The following is a 27,306-nucleotide window of genomic DNA, read 5'->3' as shown; positions in this document are numbered from 1 at the left end:
TATCCTAACCTCCACAGAATTAAGCCTCTTCTTCCATATCTCAGTGGAAGTCAATCAAAGTTGGTGCCAGCCGTTCCTCTCTAAATCTGTATCAGGATCATCGTGTAAAAAACTGACGCACACAATTGTTAATGTAAGGAAAGATCATCAGTGAAAATTTATAAACAGCGAGAGTGACACATCTTGCAACAGCTTGTGTATTGCAACATTTGTAGCTGTTTATTTTGAGTGATACAATCTAATAATAATCTTTGCATTAAGTGCTTTGGCGGCGTAGATTGTATTGTATTTGATGTAGCACCTTATCACATCATTGAGCTAAATGTCTCAAAGTGCTTCACAGGATTTACTGTAAAGGGTAGTGACTGTGTATTTTTGGTACATCCTCCCAATGTGAAAGGCGCTATACAAATGTCGTTTGCTGTTGTTTTGTGGGCAAACGGCGTAGCCAATTTGCACAATGTCCCACAAACGGTCACGGTCAATTTTTATTTGGGAGATTGTTGGGACAGGACACCGGGAACAAAACACTCTTCACCATTCGAATAAACGGGCACCTTGGCAACGTCTCATCAAAAGGTTGGCACTTCCGACAGTGCAGCACACACACACACCCCCCCCCCCCCCAGCACTGCATTGAAATGTCAGCATCGACTATATGGATTCCAAGGCACAACATCATTCACAATAATGATAATCCTTGCACTTGGTGTCCACGCCTTTCACGTCAGGAGGACATCCCAAAGCGTTTTACGGGATACGCCGTAAAGTGGAGCGGCTGTGCGTTTCGTGGGTGAGGTATTGCTTTTTTTTTGGGGTGGGGGGGTGTGTTGTTTTATTTGCTTTTTTTTTTCGCAGGACCTCCCCACCCATCTGTGGCCGGGATCGGACCGCCTCCGCCACCGCCACCGCCGCCGCCGCCGCCGGGCGGTCCGGGGACGCTACCCTGGCGCGACCGGGTGGGGGTGGGGGTGGGCGGGAGAGGGGGGGCGCCACGTAAAACGCTCGTCGTCGTCGTCGTCTTCAAAGGTGGGAAGAGAAGAAAAAAAAAAGACATTTTGCGGGTTTACATTCCAAATAAAAAAAAACCCCATAAGCCATAAACCCGACCCATCATTGGGGGGCAATGTGTGTGTGTGTGTGTGTGTGTGTGTGGACAGGGCCTCGTGTCACGTGACTCCCCCCTCCCTCCCCCCCACCGCAGCAGCTCCCTATCGACTCCCAGCTCTGACTCGGCGCTCGATTAACCAACTGGATGAGGCAGGAAAATGGCGGAGAGAGCGGCGCTGTCGTCCTCGGGCAAACACAGCCCCGCGCCCGCCTCCAAGGTACCGACCGCGGGCTCCCGGCGGGGGGGGGGGGGTGTGTGTGTGGGGTCGTTTGCGTTTATCTGCGCTGCGGCGACCGGAGGAGGAGGGTCTGAGCGGTCGTTAGTCGCGGGCGGTTTTGGGGAGGCGGAGAGGAGGAGAGGCGTGTGTAGGCCCCAGGCTTGGAGCCTCGCAGGGGCGCCCTTGCGGGAGGCCGCGGCGAGAGGCTCTCGGGCGGGAGAAGAGGGAGAGAGGGGGGAAAGCGAAGGGGGACGAGCAGCCGCCCCACAGCTCCCGTGTCTCAGAGGCGGCTTTCCCTCCCCCTTCCCTCCACCTTCCTCCGCCTCTGCTCTGCTCTGGGTCTGATGCGGGTCCCCCCCACCAAGGCCCGCCCCCCCCCACCCCCAGGCCCGGCCATTAAAATAGGTTTGTAGCCCAAAGTCCACGCACCGTCGGCCCCTAAACAGTGGCCCCGGTACCGTGTGTTGCCCTCCTCTGCACACGGGGCGGCGGGAAGGCCGGTGGTCAGAGGTTAGCGCTTTCCAACCCGTGTAAGAAAAGATCTTCCAAGGAAAGCGTAGTAGTAGTAGTAGTAGTAATAATAATTAATAAAAAAAAGGAAAAATTAAAAACCAGGCCCTCGCCCGAAGTCGCTTAATGTACCCCTCGCAGCCCCCCAACAAAAAACCAGGCTGATTTGGACGTGAACCCCGCCCCCAATCTGCCAACATTATTATTCACAGCGTTGCCGCCCCCGGTCTCTAAAATCAAGCACCAGCACTAACTTTTATCTTATTCCAGCACCTGAATTCTAACTTACTGCTATTCTATAGTGTGTGTGTGTCTGTGTGTGTCTGTATGTCTGTCTGTGTGTCTGTATGTCTGTGTGTGTGTCTGTGTGTGTCTGTATGTCTGTGTGTGTCTGTATGTCTGTGTGTGTGTCTGTATGTCTGTGTGTGTCTGTATGTGTGTGTATATGTCTGTATGTCTGTGTGTGTGTGTCTCTGTGTGTATGTCTGTGTGTCTGTATGTATGTGTGTATGTCTGCGTGTGTATGTCTGTGTCTGTATGTCTGCGTGTGTGTGTCTGTATGTCTGTGTGTGTGTCTGTATGTGTGTGTGTGTGATTCTAATTGTATTGCTTTTAATAGAGCAAAACTCCCATTAGATGCTTTTGGTCTCTTTCAGTGTGCAGGAGTATGATCACGTTGGTTGTAACATTTCAGGATTGTTGGGACTTAAACTGCTGCTTGCCTCGCGCCCACCACCAGCAGCTTCCCCGATGGACACAAGGACGTGTTGAAATCATTTTGGACTTCAACCCGTCTTGTTGAGCACCGGAAATATCGTTAGTTTTGATATTGTGCATGTTTGAAGTCTGGATAACAGCCTGTTCGACCATGCCATCGGCCTTCCCCCCCCCCCCCCACTCCCCGACCCCAGCTCGGGTCTGAAATGCTGTACACTGTCCAGCGCCTTGGGACGTCCTCACGGCATGAAAGGCGCTATACAAATGTAATTTTGTTGTGTTCAATTTTGCACAAATTGTGTACTGCTGAGTGATAGAACATGCTTGATGCTGGATTTTGTGATCTAGAAGTAATACTGATGTCATATAACCTCTGCCCACGAGTGCCTCCAGCATTTTATTTTGTGTGTATTGCAGTAGCTGATTTGGATTTGTGTCTAGATTGTTTAATATCTTAGCCTTATTTAATAATCTTTTGGTCAGCCGAGTGACTGACGAGTGTGGAAAACCATCACTATGCTTCACTATCCAAAATGAGAGTTCCATGTTTGCATCCAACACATGAAACTTCTATGTTTGGAATGGAATGTGCACTCTCCGCAGAAGGATGCATCCTGCTTACTTAATTCAGGAGAGTATTAGACGCAGGCTGTCAAGAGCCAAGGCGATGGGGGTGATCTGGGAACCTGAGATTAACTTATGCATTGATGAAAATAATCTTTTGCTGCCTGTTGTTGAGGATATAATATTTTAGGTTAACTTTAGGTCTATGGTGTCAGTGATGCCGTTGTGATGATGGCTTACAGTGGAAGTTGAAGCTTACAGCTCCATTGTTTGAGTAGCGTAGAAACGTGTGGTCTGCAATTGGCTGTTCACCTCAATTGCCCTCAGTTGTTCTGTGCAATTTACTTTATATTGTAACTTAAATTCCAAACTGATCGCTTAATGCAGATTGATCTTGTGAGGATATTGACTGCAATTGTGTTTTCCAAGTCATAAAAGATCACATGCAAAGCAATGTGGAAATGTACCCTGATGGGTAATTTTGGACTGTGTGGTAGTTTAGTGAGTTAAAAGGACATTGGGTGCTGGGGTGTGCATATTGTTGATTCACCTCTGGGTTCTGGATTTGAATCCAGCCTAGACTGATGAGACAAAGCTCCTCACTCTTGCTTTTGCACGATCACTGAGCTGAAATGCCTTTATATGGATTCAGTTTGGAAAGTTGCATGAACTCCCAACACTCAACCTTTTGATACTAAATTAACTGTCCCTCAGGAAATCAGAAGGATAGTGAGGGAAAGTGAAAGGTTTCGCTGGTGTCAGTGAGATGCTGTTCTGAAGATAAAGTGAGGTTATCTGCAGTTGGCTTCACCTTACTTGCCCTCAGCTCAGCTTTGCCTTACTTAAACCTGAAAACATTTGATCCTGGAATTGTTTAACTTTCAATTGCTAATATTCAACTTGATAGTCATAAGAAATTCCAGAATTCTTGAGTTAAGCACATACAGGAACCCTCTGTTAGGTTTCACAAATTGCATCCAAAAACCTATTTCGTGTTCTTGGTACAGCCCATTATGTTCAGTTTGATTAGTGCTTATTTTCTTAATAAAATTGGGTACTGATGTTTGATGGACAGAGTGTTTTTGTGACTTTTAAACCTAGCCTTTGTAAAGAGCAACTTGTGAATTTGCTTTTTACAGAAGTCATGTTGGATGGAGTCAAGTTGGGTAAGGTATGCATAGGTTTGAGTGTCTTATCTAATTCCTTACAACATTATCCTGGTGTCGTTTTCTTAATTTGGAAAAATTAGTTCAATTCTCTGAATGTTAGCAATCCATTTTCATAACTAGTTATTGATTACTAAGATAATCTTGTTCTCTCTTTTTAGAGTGCTCCAGAAAATAAACTGAAAGCCTTCAGCATTGGTAAAATGAGTTCGTCAAAGAGAACCCTCAGTAAAAAAGAGCAGGAGGAAATTAAAAAAAAGGTATGGGATCTTCACCTTGGAGTACAATATGTGTTTGTTGACCATGTAGAAAAAACTTCACCTTTTCAGAAGTAACTGTTCAAAGGATAATTCAGCTGTGCAGTGCAACATTAAGTTACATAGATTAGAAGGTTGCAGGTTCAATTCCTGTTCATTGTTAGCTGAACTCAGACACCAAAGCAGTAGAGGTTGTTGGATGGCTTTAGCTATCTGGGATACAAAGGGAAACTCAGCCAGGGTTCCTGCTCTTGATCACAATCCAGTGACCTCTGTTGAAAAGTGGGTGTTGGCTAAAACAAGATGACGGTCAGCTCTGGTGTCCTCTATTTGTTAAATAGCCTGTCGTAACTCAATGTCTCGGCTGACATTTGAAGTCCTGGATTTCCGCCAACTATATGACGCCTTACTCCCAATATGATTCCAGTGCCTTCAAAAGAGGAAGAGTGGAGAACATTGGCAAGAAAAAAATTGTCTTCATGATCATACTTGCATTCAGTCTACTTTTGCCCACAAAATACAGTCAATCACTTCACAGTATATTCTGCGAAGCGCTTTGAGATGTCTCAACGTTGCGATAAAGGTGTCATATCAAATACAAGGATCATTATTATTTAATCAATCCTGCCAAGTGGTGACTGACTTTTTCTAGATGCAGTATTTTTCATTTCATTTTTAACTTTAGAATCAGTATCATAAATGGCATATAACACAATATCACATCTGATGACACTAATTCACCTGGTTCATATTCAGCTTTTAAGCTAGCACTAAAATTGTCACTGAAATAACCACAAAAACTCCTGATAATTCAATGGGTAAAAATGCTGGACTTGTGCATTCCTGTGGAACCCAGTGTTACTGAACACAGATTTTTTTAAAAAGAAAACTGTTTTCTGCACTATCAGAATCACAAAGGTTGTTACGTGAAAAATTGTCAATATTAAAACATAAAATAGAATCAAAAGTAAGTACAGAAAGATTATCGACTTGCTATTTACAAATATTCTATGTTCAATGTCAACATACATTGTGCTGTTCATTTAATTATTTTTAAATCGATTGCGACCAAATGTTACCATTATCTATTAGATCTAAACAGATCTCGCAGATCCTGAAATAATTTGTCTGAAACAGCCCCACTAGAAGGAGCATACAAGTTGCCTTTGTGCCACCTGGAGGAGGTTTACTGGAATGGGAGCCCAGGTCCATTAATATTTTGCCAACTGCAAATGAAGTCCTGATTTTTTTTTCAGCGAAAGCAATCTCCCACGTCTTACTCCATGTGGCCTTTGATGGTGGGTCCTTGCGTTTCCACAGCTGCCAACACGCAATCTGGGCAAGCTTTTGGATGGCTTTACCTATATAAGATTCAGGAAGTACCACCAGCAGACAGGGCATCGGATCCAACAGCACCAATTGGCCTGTTTTTTTTTTGATTGTGCTAAGCACAGAAGACCAAAACCCCTGGATCTTTGGGCAATGTCAGAAGATTTAGTAGACAGGATATCTATACTGATCATCCTTGAGAAGTCTCTGGAGTATCGGGGGAGTGGGTCAAACAGACTTGGTGAAGGAGTTTGTGGTGACCCTCCATACTGCAACAAGTGTGAGCCAACTTAAATGTTTGTTTCCAGGCCCAGACTGACAACTGGTCCCAGGTCTGTCTCCTAGACTGTTCTTGTTCTTTCTGTATTATCCTGAGGGCACTTAGCCAGTATGGAGGTCAGTGCTTCAGTATAGTGGGAACCTATGTTACCTTCTCCAGGACCACAGCACTCTGCAAGAAGTGACAGACTTGGAAATATTTAAATAAGTCATCCCATGGAATTCTACATCATTGCCTTAAAAATTGAAAAAGACGGTCAAATCATTACTGATTTACCTACTCGCAATAATTCTGAATTTGGGAATCGATTTACTTTGGATTTTCTTGCGTGAAGATGGTTTGTCTGGTTTATCCACTTACAATACTTTGTTTAGTGCAATAGATTCTCAGTTTCTACTGAGAGGAAGTTATTCTAGTTCTCTGCTTGAAACAACTCATGCTTTACACTGGCTGATATACAAAGCTGACCTCCCTGAGTGCCCTGTTCCCAGCTGCTTTCTTTCCTGTAATGTTCCATTTTGTGACAACCATCTGCAGTACTTGCTATTTTTAAGCCAATTGTCTATCCAATAGTATACTTTACCCCCAGGACATAACTCTTTATTGTATCCATTAATGGTTGACCTGCAACCTTGTCAGAAGCCCTCTGAAAATCCAAGCAATATAATAACTACTGCATTTCACTTGCCCACAATGTCACTAATGGTAAAATCATATAAATTAGATTAGCATAATTGTCCCTTCCTGAATTGGTGCTGACTTCCCTGCAATAATCAGTCCATTTCTAAATGTTCATCCGGACGAGATCCCACAAAATTTCCTTGATGATTTTCCCTGGAATTGATGTTGAATCTATAGGTCTCTAGTTTGCAGCTACACTATGCTACTGGGCCCTTAAATGAATTAGGTAGCCACTTGCTACTCTTTGTGAATCGGTCCTCAATGAGAGCTTACAGAATGGAAATTATATCTTCATGTTTGTTTTGCCCACAAAATATACAGTCAGTTCACTTTACAGTATATTCTGTGAAGCGTTTTGAGACGTCTCAACAACATAAGGCTGTATATCAAATGCAAGGTTTATTAGTTTCAGAACTAATTTGTGGGTGGGTGTTCTCTGTTGGCAGATCATATAATCCACGATTATTTGTGGGACACTGCTGTGTGCAATTGGTTGCCGTGTTTTGCCCACAAAATATACAGTCAATTCACTTTACAGTATATTCTGTGAAGCGCTTTGAGACGTCTCCAAGACGTGATAAGACGTGATATAGCTGTTTTAGAAACTTCCATTGTCGGTTTAATTCCTTTTGATGTAGGTGGTGCAAATTTTCTAAAACAGTGTGAGTTCACTATAATGAGACACTCAGGCGAACAGCACCTCTGTGTAATTGCAGCCATTAATTGTGAATCGCTCTCACATTGGTTTCCAGTAAGTCCTCGGCTTTCTCTTCTGGTTCCCAAGTCCCTGCTTGTGGAACAGGAGCGGCTAATCCTGGATCACCACCTTACTGATGGGGTAAACTGGTGAGAGTGAAGTCCATTGTCTTAACTCCAAGTGTACCAAGGCTATAGAAGCACACCTGCTAAATAAATGTGCTCCATCTGCTCAGTTGAATGACATTATAACATTAAAATGTGGATTGCATTTAGGACATTCACTCAATCAAAGGAGTAACAGGTGACCATATACAACTCAGGTTTATTGTGGTGTTTGATCAAGGCGTGAGCGAAGTTGCAAGCTCAAATGCATGTTCAGCACTTGAAAATAGGTTACCTCAAGCTGAGCTGTCTTGGGAAATGCCGCTGACCCCACTTTGAAGAACATGACGTCAGCTGCACACAGCACACATGTGGAACTCTTAAGGAAGTAAGAGTTCCACATGTGTGGAACATAAGGAACATCAGCAGCGATGGGTGGTGGGGAAGGGACATCCTGATCTTATCGAACCAGATGATTGTGTAATGGGACTGCCTCATGTATAATTTTTTTATGACTATTAGTAGTAAAATGGAGTAATAAGCTTTTCTCTTTTTCTCACCAGGAAGATGAGAAGGCAGCTGCTGAGATATATGAAGAATTCCTGGCTTCGTTTGAGGGGGCTGACTCCAGCAAAGTAAAAGCATTTGTCAGGGGAGGCATTGTAAATGCAGTAAAGGGTGAGCCGCTGAAACGTGCTATATTTCAACATGTTTGTATATTTGTAATCGCCACGTCAGGACTTGGAACTCGTATAATGAAGGCTGACACTCCAATACAGTGATAAAATGTGTTTGTTTGGCTGTATATTATTGGCTTCAATCTATGCTCATTAACTTTCTGACAATTAGAAGGTCAAATCTGGAACACTCTCCCTCAATCCCCCCTCCTTCCTCATCTTCAGGTCGTGCGTGAGGACTTTCCTCTTTTACCGTGTTTACAGTCACCTCCCCCTCAACCCGAGCTCCGCCACTGTCAAGCTCTCTGGGACACTACACTGTTTGAGGGGCGCTGTATAAATGCATGTTATCAACGCTTATGAAAACGTTATTGGGTATTGCCATGATCATCCAGTGAGTTCTATGCTAAATATGTTACTGCAGTAAACATTTTCAGATGGACAATCAATCTAGCAGGCAATCAATAAATGGAGATAAATGAACTTTAATTGGCAATTCCAACGAATGCCAATGTGGTTTCAGGTCTTGAGAGATGGCATTCATTTTCCGCTCCTGAATCCCAGATATACTCTGAAAACATGACTGCAGTGCCCATTCTGCCACATGTTTATCTGCAATCCTCCGGGATATCAGGTGTACAGATATATATTTTAAAGTTAATGAAATGACTAATTTTAAGGGGAAATAACAAAACTCTTGCCGATGATGAAAATGACAATGATCTTGACCGTGAAGAATATTGACTTTTGTGGCTTGTGAAAAGAATATTGATCTTTGTCAAATCAGGAATGTCGTTAGTTACAGTTTACAGCAATGGCAACCCTAGAAATAGTTTTGTGGGTAATGTAATTTTTTTTAATGTATAATAGAAGAACGATTGGAAGAGCAAAAAGGAAAACTGTACAAGCCCTCCACACGGGTTCCAGAAATAAAGGGTTTGGCGCCAGATAAATCCCCTCCAACGACATATTCAGTGGATCCCAAAAAAACAGTAAGTGTCCAAAAGCAGTAATTAAGTTGTGCAGAAATGTAGAGAATTGTGAAGTTGTGTAGCGTATTGCTTGGAGCGCTCACTCACAAGTAAGAGCGCCCGGGTTCGATTCCCGGGCAGAATTCAACCTTAAATTTCCTTATTCCACACGCCTCGGTTTACGTAGCAGTAAGTAGGCACCCGGTTGTTAGCCGATTTGGCAGATCGCTTTCCAGGGGTAATAATGCCTTTAAAAATCAATCGGTCAATCAATCAATGACTGTTCATGGGACACTACTGTGCGTGATTGGCTACAGTATATTCTGTGAAGCGCCTTCACGTGTCAATGTCGTGATAAGGCACTATAGGTCATGCAGTGCAAGGATTACTATTATGAACCGTTTAAAACATTATTGTTATTCAGACATGTGCATGAAGCTGTTAATCACAGACGAGCCCAATTGCATTTTTGTCCTAAGTTCTAGTAGGTACTTTCCAGTAAAGTAATGTTATGGAATGGGCTCCCAGGCTGACTTTTTCCTCCTGTCCCCATCGCAGGTGGTTTGAGACTATTGTAGTTCTGCTGCCACAGATTGGCAACTTGGTTGTCATTCATGGGATTTGAAGTAGGTCAGAGAGTAGTCGATAATTATTTGAATTGGATTGATTTCCCAAGTACTTGAGTTTCTGTTTTGACCGTTCAGCTGCTAACATTTAAAATTAATCTGCTATTTTACTTTTGTGTCTAGGCGAGTATATTATTTTTTGCCAATTCTCTTCCCCTGAGGTGGTTTGGCTCACTTATTTATTTTTTAACTGGGGTACAGTTTTAAGTATGTTTTCCAGTAGTTTGCTGAAGTGCCTTTTGTTCACGTGGGAGCTTGATGGTGAGATTCAGCAGGCTATTTAACTGCAAGAGGTATCTTACAGTTAAACACCGCTTAAAGTCTACTGACAACACTGACTCCTCATAGGGTACAAGAGAAAATTGGAGAACTCGTGACTCTGGGAATGATATGTTTTGCTGGAAGGTTGAGTGATCATGAGAGAGGTATGGCTGAATGCAGCCAATTTGATCTCTTCCTTCCAGTATATCCAATCCACCAACTTCCCATTATAATGTCAAGCTTTTTCTTCAATAAGCAGAACATCCTGACATCAACTACCCTCTCTCTATTCCAGCCATTAATTGCACCCCTCCCAATCCCTGTATAAAAAATATAGGATAGGATCAGCACTGCTTGATTACCAGAGAATGGATAAAGTATAGATTCTTGAAATTAAGGATTGATGGAGCAGGAATCTGCTTGATGGGCTGAACAATCTTTTAGCACTTATTTTATGCATCAATGATTGTCTCCATCTTTCAGATGTATCTTTTAATGTATTCTTAGGCTTGAAAGGGTTTCTGTTTAATAACTGAAGCACAGTTGATTTTCTTTGACAATATTCACATGTTGTGCCACTTTTGAAATATTTGCAGTTTTTGTGAAAACCTTTAACCAGAAACCAATCTTAATTGAAATCATTTGAATTTTCAGGTCCTTAAAAAAGGTGAAAAGGAAAAGAAAAAGAGCAATTTGGAACTGTTCAAAGAAGAATTGAAACAGTAAGCAATGCCTTGATGTTTTGTTAAAAATTGCACGAAGGTCTGATTTGGCCAAACAAAAATGATATTTTGTGTAATAACTAATTAAGTAGCTTTTGTAAATTGTGAAAACGTTAACGTTTCTGTATAAGTAGACAGACCACAGTACTTGACATGGATTCATTTTAGCTCTGTCACACAGACTAGCTGTGTTCAGCTGCCGAGGATGGATATAGTAATCTAATCTGTATAAATTGTAAAATCCGTTCAAGAGTTTCTATTCTTACAAGTTTGAAGTAATTCATACTTTGCATAAGTCATATTAAATGTATGGTCCCAACTGTTACGACTTATAATGTGAGGTTTACTACAATGAATACCTGTTGTTGCGTTGGAAGACTACATAGAAAATTACATAGGATCAAACAAGATTATCTGAGACAGACCTTAGAATAATAGACCCTCATAAATATCGTAGAAACCCATTTATAAAGTGGTTCATTGTATTATTAATTGGGCTGTACAGTCTGAGGACTTAGCCCAGCAATTCAAAATGCTTGGGGTGCTCCAACACCACTTTGAGAAGTGATGGCAGCGACTCAATGTCCAGGAAGTTGGCCATTTTGGTTTCTTGATACTAACAATTTCTTGTTGTGCGATTATGGCCGACTTCACTCCCTGCATGCCATGTGCAGTGAGCAGGAAGTGACGGGCCGATTTAGCTTCCGTGCCCGCTGACGTTTTGTCCTTCTGTGCCCTCTGAATGTGGAAGTGCTGACCAGCGATTGCGCCTTCTTATATATAGTCCTGGTTGGGATTTTATGGATCCCAGCATTATATACAGCACACAAGGAATCCATGTACACCTAAGGTAAAAAATCTGTAGTCAACCACAACAATAATTTACATTTGTATGGCACATTTCATGTCGGGAGGACCTCCCATTAGTCTGTATTTTAAGTTTTTTTTGCCATTTAGAATAATTATTTGTTACATTTGGAAGTTGGTGTCTTTTCGCATCCACTCCTCGGAGAACGTTACGTCTTCAATTTTGACTGATAGGATTGCTATTTGTCCTCAAGTATAGTATAGTAAAATCTCAGTGGGCCTGTTTCAGGCTGCTATGGATTTTGGATTTTTGGAAGTTGGGATGAGGAAGAAGGGGTGATCAGCTTGGACTTTGAATGTGTTTTCTAAAGTGATTCTTCTTCAGATAATGGTCATGGGTATCAATGCTACTCTGTCTCATCTGAAAGCCTCGCAGTCTGGGAGGTGGAAGGAAATGCATGAAGAGGATTGTGTTACATTAAAATGCCTTTCTAATAGATATCGCCTCTAGTCTCTCATAGCAATCATAAAATTGTAAGATGGAGTTTTTTTTCTCTCAGAATTCAAGAAGAGCGTGATGAACGCCAGAAGACGAAGGGGGGCAAGGATACTCCTTTCAGACCCAGCAGATTTGAGCCTCTGCCAGCGGAAGATTCTCAACCGAACCGTCGCTCTTGTGAGTAAATCCCTTTAATCACACAAGAATGCAGCCAATGCTGATTTTCTCCATGGCTGGATGGGTTTGAAAGAGATGGAGCCATGCTGTAAATGTGCAAGCAGGATAACCATGTAATCTGTATGTTTTTACTGTACAACAACAAAATTAAGTTTGTAAAGCTTTTCATGTTGGGGGGACATCCCAAGTTGCTGGACAATCAGTGTTTCGGACCTGAGCTGGGGGTCAAGATCAGGGCGGATGGAGAGCAGGGGTGGAGGAGGCAAGGGAGGGGGCGAGGCAGAGGGACTGAGGGAAGGAGTTCCAGAGGGTGGGGCAGAGTGGCAAAAGGCTCGCCTGCCGATGTACAGTATCATTTTGTATGAAAAGATCCCCCACGGTCCCTCCACCTCGCCCCCTTCCTTGTCTCCTTCAACACTCGTCTCAAGACCCTCTACTTCGACCGTGCCTTCGATCACCCTCCTACCTCTACCCTCGCTGCCCTCCATCGCTCCTGTTACCAACCTCAGGTCCAAATCTTGACTCTCCAGGGCCTTTGGATGACCTCCCGACTTGAAAGCCGCTATACAAATGCAATTCATTGTTGTATGAGAGTTGGAATATTTGAACATAAGTACAACAGAACACCCTCTTTTTCCTGCCACGCCTTTCCTTTCATCTAAATTTGTATGTTGACTCCATTTCAAATTTTCCGCTGTTGAATTACAGCAGTTGCTGTATTGACTACCATGACCCACAATCCTACTTACTCTGCAGAAAATCGAGTTTCTTTCTTTCATATTGTGAATGCCGTTAGTGCGACTGTTACTGTGTAGCTTGGTGAGTGAAAGCAATCTCTTGCTGTTTGCATTCCTAATCATACAGACCCCAATCAGATCATCCTTTGAAAAAAAACACCTTTTGCAATTGCTGTCGAGCCCTGCAACCCTTATAGCAAAATAGTGCTGGGTTTCCATTGCTTTTATATCCTTTTCCATGTTATATGTTGGATCTCAGTGTTTGGATGCCAAATATATCGAGCTCTACTTTTCTCTCTTCAGCGGATTCCTCGAGGAGAAGCCGACAAACGAATGGTAATTATTGTATTGGTGGTTCTAATGAGAATGTTGACATTTCGTAAATTTGTCCTGATGTTGACTTTAAAACTGTACTGAGATATTTCTTCTCATCTTTCAGCACTTGAGGAATTCACACCAGGTTCCCATGATGCAGGCGATCCAACCACCACTAATTTATATATCGGTAACATTAATCCCAAGGTAAAATGAGTTTTTTGTACACAGTCCAACTGAGTAAGAACAGGTTCAGAGTTGTTAATTGGGAATTCGAAATCCAATTGTTAATATGGAAGGTCAATGCTGTTGTGTGTATTTTTTATAATTATATATTATAATTTTTTATATATATATATATATATAGAGAGAGAGAGAGAGAGAGTGAGTCCTAGGTATTTTCTCTAGACTGAGGCTTGGAATACATGTTCAGATTTGCTTTCCTACCAGGCAAGTCCATTAAACTGCTTATACTGGTTACTGCTATATTGTTGTGGTGAGAACTCCAGTTCTCTCTGAAGGCAGTGATTTGTGCAAGGTTTGGCTTGATGATCACTGACCTCTGGTGCTTGAAAAATGGTTATACTGTATTCATGAACTTCAATCAAGAATTATGGCGAGTAGGGGGGGGGAGGGGAATCGAGAAGCAAAATCAGCACAAGTTACATGCTGTGTCAATCTGCATGCCTAAGAGACTTTCAGCAGGTATCACCTGTTAGTCTGCAAGAGAAGAAACCTGACTGAAATATTTCCTACCGTGGCACAAACACACAGGAGGAGGCCAATTCGTTTATTCCCACTTATATCCTGACAGATCTGCAAATTCTGTATAGCTATCTCATTTGAATTTGGGGCCTTTTGTGTCAACACATCAGAGTTTAAGTCTTGGCATCCTGGCAGTGGCTTTGATAACAAATCAAGTATTTTTAGTTTAGCCAAAAAAAATGTTTTAAAGGGTAGCTAAACGTCTGCCTTGCCCATTTACCTGGAGGCCTCTCCTATCTGCTTCACCGTGCTATTACATCTGGCATGGTGGAGTGGAGCTGATGTTTCAACCCTCTTAACAATGTTGCCTTGTAGCTAGCCACAAGGAAGTCGACACAAGCACCTCCCTTCAGTATTCCAAGACTCAGGCCAAAGAAAATACCTAGATTCAATTAATCATCTTTGCCAGTCAGTAGGTTGCAAACTTGCGTCCATTGTGTTTTTAAAGTACATTAAAGGTTTTTTTAAGTTGGAGCATTCATACCTTTTGCTGCTGAACATTTTTTTTAAATGAGGGTTTATAAATGTTTTATTTTGTACTTTGTTTATAAATGTAATTATTTTTGGAATAATTCACACTTTCTGTCCAGAATAAATCTTAGCACGGTCCTGTTTACAGTCTGCGCAGTTTGGTCTGAGTATGATTTCTCTGCGCAAAATGGTAAGATTAAAGAATCCAAACTGCACTTAAATGAAGTTTCACAAACAAACCTTTTGTGTTTTGATGCCTCTAAGTGGAGCAATCTGTTATCCATTTGAAACCTTTTAACATTAGAGTATGCAGGATATTTCAATTGTAGTCTCACAAAGTACATATTGCATGTATATTCTGGGAGAAAACAGACATTCTACAGTAAAAATCTTGTAAGTCTTATCTTATAGCTAGTCCTGTAGCTCAGTGGTTAGAACACTTGCCTCGCAAGCAAGAGCCCTCCAGGCAAGGCGAAACGTTAGGAAAGTTTCCTTACTCCACAGGCCTCTCTTCACCTAGCAGTAAATAGGAACCCGGTTGTTAGTCGATTGGCAGATAGCTTTTCCGGGAGTAATAATTCTTTCATGTGGAAAAAAAAAAGAAAAAATTGGTCACTCAATCCATGACTATTTTTGGGACACTCCTTTTTTTGCAATTGGCTGCCCGTTTCGCCCACAAAATATACAGTCAATTCACTTTACAGTATCTTCTGTGAAGTGCTTTGAGATGTCTCGAAGACATGATAAGACTCTATATCAAATGCAAGTATTATTATTTTTATAAATTGTATAAATACCTAAGTTGTACATTCACCCTAGTCCCATTCAGTTTCAAAACCACTTAGATTTTTTTGTACTATTCATATTATTGACCTCCTAACTCGTAACACGGCTCCCCTACCCTCCATTACTCTTAAGCTTACCGGAGGCCTTGAATTGTGGGAAGTTATGTCCTTGCCCATCAATGCAATGCGCGCTTACCTTTCAGTTGCACTGAAGCGCGGGAAACGTAGTCTTTATCTGTCGTCACATGCATAGCAGAACTTCATTTCCTACAGTTCAGTACGATTCCATCATTTGCAGGGAAGGGCACATGTGGTTACGGGTGAAGATTCATTAAATCACGGGAAATGTAGTCATAACCTGTCACTGTGTGTGCACTTACCAGTTGCAATGACAAATTAGCACATGCGCACTTACCGGCTGCAGTGACAAAGTGTAGCAAACAGACTTACCGGCTGCATTAAATGCCGCACACGCAGTGTAGATTATTGATTAAATTGGATTTTCTACGACTTCTACAATTTGCCCGCAACTCGGACTTCACGTTAAATCATATTAAATGTAATCATCCTGACTGATACGACTTGTGTGAGGTTTACTGTATCCTGTAAAAAATTCATCTCATTAAATAATCTAAATGAATTTGTTAACCGCAACTGTGGTTTCATTGTGCTTTGCAGATGAATGAAGAAATGCTGTGCCAGGAATTTGGACGCTTTGGTCCTCTGGCTAGTGTTAAGATTATGTGGCCAAGAACAGAAGAGGAAAGAGCAAGAGAAAGAAATTGTGGGTTTGTGGCCTACATGAACAGACGAGATGCTGAAAGAGCTTTAAAAAATCTAAATGGTAAGAGAGGGCGAGAATTCATTGACTGCTTTGTCAGACCAGAACGATTAAATATAGGTTCCTTTCTGTACTTGTTAAGGCGAAATAAAATCCTGCATGAAGGATACTTTATAAATAAATGCAGGTGGTTGTTATTGAGCAGAAATATAAATTCTGTTTTTTTAAAAAAAATTCTCCTTCAACCCATTCCACTTCATTACAGACTAAACTTGAAAGTTCAGTTGCTAAAGCCACTGGGTAATGCGTTAGGCTGAGGTAAATTAATGCAGTTCCTTTGACCCATTTCTTGCGCACAAACAATACTTAGTTTGTATTGAATAGATATAACTAATAAACATAATGTTTGAGTTACTTTCCTACACCATGTGTTATAACTTAATGGATCTTTATAACTCTGAGGGTTTTGCTATAGCATAATTATATTTCTTATATTTTGTTCCAGTCAGTTGTTTATTCTGCGTACCAAGTTAACAATTGCCACAAAAACATTAGGTTTTGAAAAATGTAATTGACTCAAGAAGTAGGATACTATTTGGTGTAATGTGCTTTCCTCAACTTCAAAATATCAAAGATAGGGTTTCCAACCCAAGGTTAGAGCTGGCTGAGTAGCAGTATTGCGCTTTTAGTCACTTTTCCTGGATTAACATCCAGACAGTCTGATAACATTCCAGGACATGTTCTAACTTACCTGTAAGATATTCTATATTAAAAATACGTCCCTTGTTATATTTCCCTCCATTGGTAAAAATAGTCTGCTTTCTTCCCCTTACAAATTGACCAAAAGTTGTCACAGACTGTTTGGTGTTTCTGTTTTATGGTAGTTTGTTATTTCGACATTCTGTTATTTGGGGATTGAAAATTGTCTTAATGGGCACCTATTAAGTGGAAAATTTGATCCCACATTTTCACTTCCTTCTAAAGTTTGCATCTAAATGCTGACTGGAATCGAATCAGAGTTTCATTGCAACCTAAACTTGTGTTTAAAATAGTACAATAGCACACTTCCTCTGAAACATTAGAGGTTCGTGAAACGTTGTTGAAAACAGCAATTAAGAGTCTTAAATACTGGCAGTCAATTAAGATGGAAATCAAATTTTCTTCAGACATTGAAGTTCAACACACATGGGAATATTAACCTTGAACTGAATAAGAATTAGTCTTCAAACTGTACTGCAGAGCAACTTTGACAATATTAAAAAGTTCAGATTAGGAATTAATACTTGGCCTGATTGTAGCTGTAATTGTGAGAGTCACTACACTGAGCAACCATGCAGTGGGAAGGAGGTATAACAAGGCAAAGCATTCTAATGGTTCTAGTCATAGCCTAGACACTTTGGGTGTTGTCCGTCATGAGCTGAACAACATTGGGTTTGTGTAGATGTGCTGGAAGCAGATCGAGTGAAAGTGCAGATCCCATCTAGATATTGTTGAAGACTTCGCTGATGCTATCAAGATGGTTAGGCAGGGTTGCAAGCATGCAGGTCCAAGATGATGCCAGGAATGTTGTTGTGCTTCTTTCTTTCATTTTAATCTTAGGGTGGGGTGGGAGCTAGTTGGGGAATTTAATCCCAAGAGAATAATCTTGTATCCTATACCTGTGGAGCAGTGTAGGTTATACTGGTTATGCTGGGTCACGGCTCTGTTTGAAACAGTATCTCTAAGTAGTTTTGCACAGATTTGGAACATCCTTAGAAAACCAATGTCACAGCGAATGAAATGAATGCAAATAATTTTTAATTCAAAAATAACTTATTGTGATGTGTGGCTGCTCCTGCATTACTTCCACGACATTTGATGAAACCTCTGCTTCAGTGAAGCGTGGCTTTCTGGGATGTTTCTAACAGGGTATTCCAGAACAGAATAATTGTCTTTACCAACAATGCTGATCTAGATTGCCTAGCAATCACTTCTGCATTATTTTTCTCTTTCACCCTAGATTCTGCTCATTTAGTTTTTTGTATGCTTCAAAGGCTATGTTAACTGCTCATTATGAGCCTATTTAGTGCCTCGGACTGTTTTCCTCTGTTCCGCTAAAGATTCTTGAGATGCCACCATGCTTGCTTAGACAGGCTAATAACGCCTGATTACAAGGTTAAATGTCATGTTAATGACATAGAGCAGGGCTTTGCTATGTGTGGCTGACTGCTCAAGGTCTTAATCTCCTGGGACCTCTAGAGTGTCCGAATTTGAGGTACAGTAATCAGGCGCCTTACTGTGGTTATGTTTTATTCAACTAATTAATCTGTGCTGTACTTTCCAATCCATGTATTATATCTACATAAAAAACAGTTCCACTCTGGAGGTTATGATTTGCAACTTAAAGAATATTCGATGATGTGTTTGTGCAGATTGCAGATAGTTAACTAATCTGTCCAGATCAATAAAGAGGATAATGATTTAATATTACACTGAAGCAGGTTTAGTAATGCCTTTTGACACCAATTCCGGGAGATAGTTGAACCATGTTTGTTATGCTTGAATGCTGCCCTCTATATTCAGTGCATTTTAAATGACTGTGCAGCACAGCAGACCGCTCTGGATCAGCATTGTTAGTAAAGACTATTATTCTATTCTGGAATACCCTGTTAAAAACATCCTAAAACCCGCCTGCCTGTATATCATGCCAGTTCCAGCCTGGAATTGCTGAAAACAGCTTTCACGAGGACTGGAAACAGCATTGCAGTTAGGCAAGTTTCGATCGTGGGCATGAGTGGGGAGGGGGAATGAATTTGGGTTTTAAAAATTAAATTCTAATTAAAATCATTTTTAACCAATTGACTTTCACATAAAATATGTTTATTGGCATATCACTTCAATAGTGCTTAAGAATTGAACGGTCACCTTTGAAACATTCTGACTGATGACATGTTGATTTGATATTATTACCGCTCAAAATGTTTAGTCTCATCTTCCAAAATAAATCACATGGTTCATCAAAGTTGAATTTGTACTGGGACTGATGAGCTTTCAATGTCTTTCAGGAAAAATAATTATGGAATTTGAAATGAAGCTGGGCTGGGGTAAGGCTGTGCCCATTCCACCTCACCCAATTTATATTCCACCTGCCATGATGGAGTTGACCCTACCGCCACCTCCATCTGGGCTGCCTTTCAATGCCCAACCAAGGGAGAGGCTGAAGAATCCCACCACCCCAGTGATGCAGCCCAAAAATCAAGAGGACTTTGAAAAGGTAATTCAAAAAGTCTAGGTGAGGGGCCTGTCACAATAGACCTGACTAGAAATGTGCACTCGTTTAGCAAATAAATGGTTTAGATGAACTTTTTATAATATTGGTCTATTAACAGAGAATGTTACACAGTTGATAAGGCTTTGCTAGACATGTCTGTCCTAGTTTAGCATATGTTTACTAGGGTTTCTTCAGGGATAGAAATCAACTTTTTTTTGGTCTATGATGTAGCCTGAACTAAATACTCTCCTGATAACATTAATCACTTAAAAAGTTTTTTTTAGTCATTAAATAGTGACTGTAATTGGAACCCATTGTATGGGCCCATGTACATTTCTGATGGCAGTCCTTAGCTCAGGACATAATATAGGTTTTAAAATGTTTGCCCTTGTTCATCACCAAGGTCTCCAATTCTAAACTCATTTATTAATTGAATTCATTTGTAAACGTAGAAAGAGAATATATGAATACCGAGCAAGGAAGGGAGAAAGGATGTTTGACCTGTCAGGATTGTTCTTTCTACCAACCTTGGGAACCACATAGTCTTTTGAGGGAAAGTTCTGCTCTGTTTCTCTTTTCCCTCATTTTCTTCTTTCCGTGCCCCACTTGTTTTTTCCCCTCCCTCCAAAAGGAAGTCAAGCAGGACTACAGAATATCCACCTATGGTTATATTGCTTATTATCTTTTGCTGCTTTTAAAATTCCTTTATGGTCCCATCTACAATAGCTTTGAAGATGCCAATGGTCCTAAAATAAGCATCATTCCTTTTAAATTTTTGTCTTAAGTTTTTTTTTGGGTGGGATATTTACATCTGGCTCTCTCCTTCAGCCTTTTGTCCGTTGATTGTTCACTTGTTGTTTCCTGATGTTTCTTTTGGTGTCAGAGGCTGCCTTCAAATTTCTTTCTCCCATCCTTCCTCTCCATATGGGAGCCTGTCACAACAGTTTGAGCAGCAGAGAATAGACTCCTGCCTTGTTTTCTGATAACCCCTGAAGTAATGCTTGACTTCCTTTCGTGTGCCAGTTTTCCTTTGGATAGTAAAGAAACATTTCCATTGTAGCAGAAAAGAAGCCACTAGCAATAAATTGGGGATGTCCAGTGCTTCTCTCTGACCCTATTTATACTTCTCATGGAAGCATCTTATCCCCAAAGTAAAGAATTTTAACTATAGCTTGCCATGATTAAATTGGAAGTGTTCTTGCTGATTACTTGTGTCAGCAAATTAGATTAAAGATCCTGGTAAATGGTCGAACATTGAATCTCAATGCAGAACTTATTTAAATTAAAATGATGTTTCACATATTTAACGCCAGTCCAAACTTTGAGACTGATCAGCATTTTGAGTGTATTTAAACACCAAACTTCATCAGAGACAGTTGCCACAATAGCTTCCACGGGATTTGTCCTGTTGGCTTTGACCAGTTTGTAGTTAGCATTTTGAAAAGCTGTTTAGATATATTTGTCTTTAATTCTGCTTTGTATATTAGGTCTTGGACAAAGTGCGAGATTACTGAATTTTTCAGTGTTTGTGTATAGTGTCCGCCTATATCTTTTTCAAATTTCAAATTCCATTTAGTCTATAAACCCTCATGGGAGATTGTTCCATACAGCCATAGAATGACTGGCAGAAATGGGATAGGAAGAATATATATTTTTAAGAAGTTTTAACATACTTGCCGAAAGTGTTACAAATTTCCTGGTATTATGTCACAGATTAATTAACATGTAGTACAGTAATAAAATGAACAAGCTGGTGATGTGAGGTTGCCATGACTTCTGTCCACCAGATAGCTGGCTGAACACATCTCATTGCTTGACATTCTGTGCGCACAGTATAAGAAATGCAAAGGATATATTGATGGTGTCGGTTTTGAGCACCCAAAGAGAGTTCTCATGTTAATTTTCTCGACCTGCACAGTGTTTGTCCTAGCTCTAATGTCATAGCAAAGACAAATATCTGCAGTTATTTCTATCCCTGCTTTTTCGTAGCGCATTTCAGTTGTCTTTAATACATGCTTAGACATTTTTTTAATTTGATAAGTATTAACGTATAGCAGTATAAACGTTTGCTTTCTTGAAGGTTTTTAAAATGCATATGTATTTATATTTTTGTGTACTTGCTGCTTACGTTACCAATACTCATATATCCTATCTTTATTATCTGATGTGACTTCATATACAGACTCTGTCGCACGCCATAGTCAAAGTGGTTATCCCAACAGAAAGGTACACGTTTCTTCATTTTTCATTGCTGCTGTTAGTGGAAAGTGTCCCTTGTGTAAAATATGACTTCTCACATGATTGTCATTCATGTGCTCTTGGTGACGATCCTGGATTGCTGAGCAATGGTATCCTTCAACACACCTTCCTTCCCTTCAGGTTGTTTCAGGTAGTAGAGAACTTACAGAATTGTTTACAGCTATAGTTAGAAACATATTTATGTGCCAGTAGATCTGAAAGCGGTCTGGGACGCTACCCCATATGAAGGGTGCTATATAAATGCAAGTTGTTGACTATTTCCAGTTGAGGAAATGTTAAATTGGTGCATTTGATACCTTTTTTTATAAATTGATGGATTAATGAAGTGGCTGTGAGTATGTAATTTGGTTTTAATTTTAACATTGGTGAGAGATGTTTCGGTTTTCCAATCAAGTTGGCCACAATTTAAAACTTTTCAAAGGAAACTATTTGGCAACATTAGTTTGCCATCTCTTAGTTTTCTTGTCTGGGTATCAGTGTTTTGATATAGGATAGTGTAAGCCTGAAATTGAATATGGGAAGTTCATATAGTAGTTATAATCTTTTAAAAAATTGCTTGTGACTGTGGTTGTGTTTGGTTGTTGCCATTTCCTCCCAAACTATATGCTTTGTGCCTGATTGACAGGGACATTGATTAATTTTAGAAGTATATAAAATTCTATACGTTTGACATTTTAAGGATATTTATCAGAAAATCATAGATTTAGCCTAAAGTAGACTGTTTGATTCATTGTGAATGTACTGGCTTCCCCTAGAAATATCAACTTCCGATCCAAATTCCTTCCTTTTCCCCTTAAGTTTGAATACCTATTCTGTTCAGTGAACTGGAAAACATTGCTTATGATTTGGGTTGGATTTTGAAAGTTAACCTTTTTGAGAAGTGACTTCAAATGAATACAGCACCGTTAATTGCTGGCTCCCAGAACGGATCGACTTCAAAATCCTCACATTTGTGTTCAAATGCCTTCACTCTCTGGCACCTCTCTGACCTCCTCACTCCCCATTCCACCACCCGCCACCTCCACTCGACTGGCACAGCCTCCTGCTCGTCCCTCGCACCCTCCGCTCCACCATCGGAGGTCGCGCTTTCAGCCACTATGCCCTGAAACTCTGGAACACTCTCCCTCAATGCCTCTGCCTTGCCCCCTCTCTCCCCCTTTTTAAGTCCCACCTGAAAATCTTGCTCTTCGACCGTGCTTATGGCCACCCCCCACCCTCCACTGTTAAGCGCTCCGAGAATAAACCCTGCGATGAGGGCGCTATGTAAGTACAAGTTGTTGTTACTGTAATTGTTGCCTGTATCTAGTTTGTTTCTGAAGATACTTATCCATTGTTGCTCAATGAAATCAAAATTAAATACCAGAGTGCAGAAATGGTGGTGGTTTAAAGCAGCTATGGTTTGTGTGCCCAGATTGGATTGCATATTTTTGTAATCCTTTTGTCTCCCGAATACAACTAGATTTCTTAGCAGCTGTGGCTCATTTTTCCTTTACCTCTGGAGAGATCCATCTGATGGCTATAGTACTTCTATTTATAAACCATCCACCATATCAAGAGTCGTGGAACAGCCTGCTATGTTAGTTAGGATTTTTAGGCTGAGTAAACTTTCTTGTTGAAATGATATTCAGTGGTGAAATCTACATTCGGATACTCTAGTTTTCTGAAGGACTTAGACATTTTCAGACAACATAATTACATAATTTGCTTTAAACTGTAAAGCAATTTTGACTTTCTTACTTGTGATTTATGGCAGATTGGAAATGGTGTCTGATATAAGTGGTAGCTGTCACTTTTCTTGTTTTGAGTTTGCTCTGGATAAATGGATGTAGAATAGCAGATAACTCTGTTTTAAATAACTGATGATGAGCTAGAAAGCAGTGGCTGTATTTTTGTTGGGTAGTCTAGTATTTCAAACTCTCAGCATCTTAAAACACCTAATGTCTTCCATTATTTACATTTCAGTTTATCTGTCTATAGTGTTCCTTTACTGTGTTGGACTTGATTTGGAAATGGGCCATGAGACTACACTTTAGGAATAATATTAAGGGGTTGTATTTATGAAGGTTCCCCTTGCTCAGCTCAGCCAGAACGTTTTCTTCCAGCGCACATGCAGCAAAATTTCAAGCTAAAGGACCATCACCAAAATTTGGGCACGTGATGGACTCTGATCCTTAATTTTTAAAAAAAAGTTCTTTGTGACGTGTGACGTTGGCCGTGGTGAACAGCACAAGCTGAATTTCCTGTTACAGCGAGGGACCTGAACAAAGCACCACGGAATGGGAAAGTATTTCAGATTTGAGAGTCAATGGTACGATCAGCTTCATTGACTCTAGTTGAATTGTTTTTTTTTAACATCCTTTATTTGTTGGCCTACCCGGGTTGGGGTTTAAATTCTGGCAAACAAAATCCGCCCTGCATACTTTTCTTTTCAAACTTCTTTCCGCTTACATGAAACACCCTGATCATATTAGTCGGGGAGGAGGAAGAACCTCAGCACAAATTTGTCCCTAGTTTTGAATATGTTTCTTTTGGGTACAACTGCACTGTGCAGTTAACTTAAATTTGGTCGATATGCACCAGGCTTTTTAATCCTTTTAGGAATGGAGTTTTCTTTCGAAGCTTTACATACATATATGTCCTACGTAGCACATATTTCTCATCTGATCAACCACTTGAGAAAGCAACTGTTCCAATACACATTCCTCACTTCACGCTATTTTCTCACTACAATTCCGCTTTTTTAAAAAAAATGCTGCCATTGTCCTCCCAAGAATTAAAACCATGTGTTGTGTAGATTTGATGTATTCAAGGCCAACAAAAATTGGATACTGGTCTAAGTAATGAGAGAACACCACTTTTTTAATTAATGTTTTGCATATAGTTATGACCATCTTTTGCAGTGCTTACCTGGTAGTTGAAGTTAGTAGAATGATGCCCTTTTTTATGTGTTTCAAGTTGGACATGTTGTGCTTGGAGTGAGTTTGAACTTGCTGTTGAACACGTGGCATAATTTCCTCCTTCACCTCCCCACCGCGGACCTACAGGAAGATTAACAAACGATACTTCGGATCTCTAACTCGTTTATCTGAAGCATTTTTAAGTCCAGTAAAAGCGTTCTTTTTTACACTTTTTTTAAGCGCACAAGAGAGTTCAATAAAATATGGCACCAACGAAGAGCTCCTTTTGGAAATATCACTGCATCCTTATATCCAATATGAAGTTTTAAAATGCACAATTAGCTTTTGAGATGTTACACGGCTTTGCGTGTAATAATTTTAGGTACCACAAGACTACAACCTGGAGCTTAGTGAGTCAGGCCTGCAGTTCAAGTAGCTTTTTTTTAAACAAAAATCTAAAACCAGGAATTAATTAACGGGAACGTTATTTGTTCTGTGGTTATGATGGTGTTATCACAGTGTTAAACAGTTATTGGAATGCCTTTTTTTTATTTTAACATAGATTAGTTTAGAATAGAACAGACAAAAATTGTAATAATTGTAACTTTTTTGATCTGCTGGTTTTGATACTACAATTTGGAGGGATCTGTACAAAGGGTAACCTGGCAAATTTGTTTCAAGTGTTGAGCTTGAATAACATTGGTAAATGTATAAATATCGGTTTCTTGAACCCTGGGTAACATTTTATCACTTCAGTCGGTTAAAAATGTAGAAATGTGGGCTATAAAGTTTTTATTTTCTATGTAAAAAAAGGGGAAGAGAAAGCCACATTAAAAAAAAATGTGGACCCAATTTGAAAGTGCAATAATATTTCAAAGCTTCTGCCAACGACTCAGTTTGTAAGGTCACCTGTTAGTGTGAAACAGGCCTACAGGGTCCCAGATTTACTGAGGCATTTTCGATATGAAGGCTATGTAATCTTTGATCGTGTTGAAATCATCTATGTAATCTTTATTTGCAGTACTCTTGTCATTTGCATTAATCACTCCTGATTAACTAATACATGCCATACTGTAGGTAAGCCAAGATGTTGACATTTGTTGCAATTTATGAGTACTTTCTGCATATTATATGTTGCCTGATAGGAAGGATATGATCAACAACCACAGATTACATTTGGTTAGCACTTTTCACATCGGGAGGTGCTCCAAAGCAGTATATCAGTGCTATATTGCCAAGGAAAGCAGTCAGTAAAAAGCACTTCTTGCTCTATTCCAGTAGTAAACCTTGGTAGAAGAAATATTGTATTTAATTCCTTTTCTGCAGTCAGTTTTGTTTTACAAAAAGATTTGCTTAGCAGGAGCCAGGGACTGGCTTGCAGCAACTGATTGCACCAATTTCTCAGGAATCCACAGCCTTTCTGCTTCAGGCTGCAGAAAGGGGCAGCTATCATTTTGTAGTTTAGTTCAGCCTCACTTGACTGGTAATGAATTTCAAAATGACAGACACCATTCTCCAGCTCAACATCATTAAACTGAAATGGGTGGTGTTGCTGCCCATTTTTCAGATCATATTGCTAAGATCAATGAAGCAGACTTTTTGATCCAGAAAGGGGCCCCACAAAGCTAAGAAGAGGGAATAGAAAGGAAGATTAGTTCTACTGAGGGTGAATTGGTTATGGAAAAGCTTGAAGGGCCAATACTATAATTTGAGTAGTTTAGAATAGCCCATAACCACAAAACAGTAAACAGAAATAGATTATTTTGAGGGGAAATGTTTGTGGCAAGCAGACGAGGATCATCTCTTTGGTTCTTCATATTTTCCAAATATTTTTAGTAATAAGCCATTTTTGACCTGGTAACTAAAGGGGTGGATGGGAAGCAATGGGCTTAGGAAAGGACAGTTCTGGCCACTGGTGCTATTTGTTTGGCTATTTACTGACTCTTGGCTGCCCCACTGGAATGGAATGCATTCCAACTTAAAGAGAATGGGGAACTGCAGAAGACCTTTTTGGGTATCCTTCTGCAATTGACCATTGTGTTATGTGATCAAGCAAGTGTGAAAATAATTTGTGTACTAGTAAGTGTAATTGAATGGGCGATGAGGGGTGGGGGTGGAGTAGGGAATAGAGACTGAAATGAAGGAGATAGGTCATCAGCCAAATGTGGAAATGGAGACATCGTAGCTATAGGAATGAATGTTTATAGTCCATGGATAGGAGTGTACTTTACACGAGACATTACTTACTTGCAACCTATTTATTTTAAACAGACCTTCAACATTGAAAAATTGTTAAAATAGGTTGGCGTTATTTTGGTTTTCTGCAGTATGATGCCAAATTTGTTGCATCTTGAATGTTAAACTGCTGTTTTTTTCCCAGTACATGTTGGGCCTGAATGCCATTAACAAAGCTGCTACATTTCTAAAAATGTTGTTAAACCTTTAGTGAATAACTTCAAGTTGTTGTACAAACTGTTTCCATATTTCGATTTCCAGCATCCTTTACAAATGCGGGGGGTGGGGGGGCATATGAGAAGCATTTACTTTAGCCCTGGTTACTTATTGTAGGAACCTTAATGTTTCTCCTATGTGTTTGTTTTTTTTAATAAAATTTGCATCTTTTTCCTGTGGTCAGAGCTTTGAAAGTAATGTACCAAATGTGTGTTTCGGTAA

General features: G+C 40.3%; 1 protein-coding gene across 5 annotated transcripts in view; it reads left to right on the top strand.

Moving 5' to 3' along the window:
- Positions 1–777: 777 nt before the first annotated feature.
- LOC103177998 (U2 snRNP-associated SURP domain containing) overlaps positions 778–27,306 on the top strand; it is a 46,937-nt gene continuing 20,408 nt past the window's right edge. For 3 of the 5 annotated variants that reach the window (XM_042339006.1, XM_042339007.1, XM_042339005.1), the window contains exons 1-12: positions 1,234–1,328; positions 4,259–4,290; positions 4,447–4,545; positions 8,197–8,311; positions 9,181–9,302; positions 10,823–10,890; positions 12,258–12,373; positions 13,414–13,446; positions 13,550–13,632; positions 16,125–16,290; positions 19,272–19,480; positions 21,660–21,703. In XM_042339006.1, the coding sequence (XP_042194940.1) occupies positions 1,256–1,328; positions 4,259–4,290; positions 4,447–4,545; positions 8,197–8,311; positions 9,181–9,302; positions 10,823–10,890; positions 12,258–12,373; positions 13,414–13,446; positions 13,550–13,632; positions 16,125–16,290; positions 19,272–19,480; positions 21,660–21,703 (1,160 nt within the window). In that variant the 5' untranslated portion in view covers positions 1,234–1,255. Of the gene's footprint in view, positions 794–1,233; positions 1,329–4,258; positions 4,291–4,446; positions 4,546–8,196; positions 8,312–9,180; positions 9,303–10,822; positions 10,891–12,257; positions 12,374–13,413; positions 13,447–13,549; positions 13,633–16,124; positions 16,291–19,271; positions 19,481–21,659; positions 21,704–27,306 lie in introns of those variants that run through there. The other 2 variants (XM_042339009.1, XM_042339008.1) reach the window with 2 other exon arrangements.

Source organism: Callorhinchus milii, unplaced genomic scaffold, assembly GCF_018977255.1.
Source record: "Callorhinchus milii isolate IMCB2004 unplaced genomic scaffold, IMCB_Cmil_1.0 Scaffold11, whole genome shotgun sequence".
Classification (NCBI taxonomy): domain Eukaryota; kingdom Metazoa; phylum Chordata; class Chondrichthyes; order Chimaeriformes; family Callorhinchidae; genus Callorhinchus; species Callorhinchus milii.
This window is presented reverse-complemented; position numbering and strand designations above follow the sequence as displayed.